This window comes from Gekko japonicus, unplaced genomic scaffold (genome assembly GCF_001447785.1).
Source record: "Gekko japonicus isolate JY-2015 unplaced genomic scaffold, Gekko_japonicus_V1.1 scaffold305, whole genome shotgun sequence".
NCBI lineage: Eukaryota > Metazoa > Chordata > Lepidosauria > Squamata > Gekkonidae > Gekko > Gekko japonicus.
Window position 1 is genome coordinate 613,226 of NW_015165839.1, and position 2,226 is coordinate 615,451.

At 54.9% G+C, this 2,226-nt stretch overlaps 1 protein-coding gene across 1 annotated transcript in view; it reads left to right on the forward strand.

Moving 5' to 3' along the window:
- Window positions 1–2,226, forward strand: part of PVRL1 (poliovirus receptor-related 1 (herpesvirus entry mediator C)) — a gene marked incomplete at its 5' end in the record, with an annotated part of 56,280 nt that overhangs the window by 24,776 nt on the left and 29,278 nt on the right. The window contains one exon of the mRNA XM_015410984.1: window positions 681–832. Within this exon, the coding sequence (XP_015266470.1) occupies window positions 681–832 (152 nt within the window). The remainder of the gene's footprint in view (window positions 1–680; window positions 833–2,226) is intronic.

Consider the following 2,226-nt stretch of genomic DNA (forward strand, 5'->3'; position numbering starts at 1 on the left):
TCTCCACTGCCGAACCCCATGAGGGGCCCGGCGGTGGACCTGCAAGGCCGGCGGGAGTGCAAGGAAGCCCCGCGAAGGCCCTCCCTGGCCCCAGGCAGGCAGGGGTGGGGAGAGGCAGGGAGGAAGCAACTTACCCTCCCTCTTCTCCTGCCTCCTCCTGGCTGAATGAGGGCCGGAAGCGGGGTGGCCGGAAGCAGGAGGCGGGGCTTCGTCATGTGCCCCACCCCACCCCGTACCTCACCTGGGGGAACTGCGATCCCCCGCTTTCCCCCCTGAAATGACCTCTGGACACACCCCTAATGTAGCCAATCCTCCAAGAGCTTACAATAGCCCCTGTAAGAAGAGCTCTGTAGGTTCTTGGAGGATTGGCTACATTAGGGGTGTGTCGCCTAATATGCAAAGGAGTTCCTGCTACAAAAAGAATATCTATTGTCCCTCTGCATCCTGAGATTGTTCTTTGCAGCACCCGTGCCACCTTCTGACTGGGGTAGAAGGACTCGGAGATCTCCATTCTGACTCTTATCTGACGAAGGGAGCTTTGGCTCTCGGACGTTTATACCCCGAAACTCGTGTGGGTCTCTAGGGCACTTCTGCATTCGAATCTAGGTCTTCTACTGCTGATCGGCACGGCTGCCCTCTGGAACTCTCGTCCTAACTGTGTGGTTTTCCTCCGCTGGCAGATTGAACGGGTCGCTCCCCGACAACGTGGAGGTCCAGAACAGCACGTTGTTCTTCAAAGGTCCGGTCACCTACAGCCTGGCGGGGACGTACGTCTGCGAGGCCACCAACACGATCGGCACGCGGTCTGGCCTGGTGGAAGTCAATGTCACAGGTAGGAATGGAAACATGGAGCAAGAGGTTGCGGGGCGAGCTTAGCGAAGCGGCGCGCAATTTTAAGCTGTCTCCCTGTCGCTTGCCGGGCCTTTCCTTCCTCGTGGGGTGGAACCAGCGTGTGTGGGGGTAGGGAGGGGAGGGGGCTTTGTTGATACCTCCTGGTACGTTCCAGAGGGCATTGATCTGTTCCACCGAGGGGAGGGGGGGTTGCTTCTCCTCTCTCTCGCTTTCTCCCCTCCGTTCATGAAAATTCTGTTCCATTCTGCTTCCCCTTGTTTTCCTTTCCGCATCTGGTTCAGAGCAAGACACGGAAATTGTTTAAAGCTGGCCTGTGTGTGCAGAGAGGGAAAGGGCAGAGGAAATCGCCAAAGGCAAGGAGAGGAGTGACGTGCCCAGGGAAAGGGGTGGGCCGCTCCCAGGGGAAGTGTCGTGGGCCATTTTTGATGCTGTTGGGCGAATTTATTGTTGATCTTTGGGGGGTGGGGGGTATGGAATAGCTAGGCCAGCTGCCTTTGCCCCCAGTTTCATCCCTCTCTTTGCAGCTGGTGAGGAGCATTGGTCACGCAAGGGCCAGGGGAGACGTTTGGGGTGATGTGCCATTTTCACATTGTGTCCAGATCATGGGAGGTGGTAGTTCCGCTCTATTCTGCTATGGTCAGGCCTCACCTGGAGTCCTGCGTCCAGTTTTGGGCACCACATTGTAGGAAGGATGTTGACAAGCTTGAGCGCGTCCAAAAGAAGGCAACCAGGATGGTGAGAGGGTTGGAATCCAAGTCTTATGAGGAAAGGCTGAAAGAGTCGGGTATGTTTAGCCTGGGAAAGAGAAGGCTTAGAGGGGACATGATTGCAGTCTTCAAGTATTTGAAGGGCTGTCATGTGGAAGATGGAGCAGATGTATTCTCTCTTGCTCCGGATTGCAAGATGAGATCTAATGGGTGGAAATTACAAGGGAGTCGTTACCGGCTAAATATCAGGAGAAACTTCCTAACTGTAAGAGTGGTTGAGCAGTGGAACAGTCTGCCTTGGGAGGTGGTGGAGGCTCCTTCGCTGGACGTTTTCAAGCGGAGGCTGGATGACCATCTTTCTTTCAGGTATGTTGTAGGGCTCTCTTTCGGCTCTGCTCCTGCAGAGTGCAGGGGGTTGGACTAGATGACCTGCAAGGTCCCTTCCAACTAACATTCTATGATTCTACGATTCTCAACGGCTTTGGAAGGAAATTATGACAAAAGGAGGCGGGGCCTTGAGGAAGTGAGCTCATTGGGAGGGAAACATCGGTTTGGCTCCAGCCGGACTTTTTGGCTCCTGAGAAAGGGTGGAGGGAAGGGCCCTTTGACCACCCTAAAAGCTAAAGTGTGGATCTTTGGACCTACATGAACCAAAGCAATGTGGGGT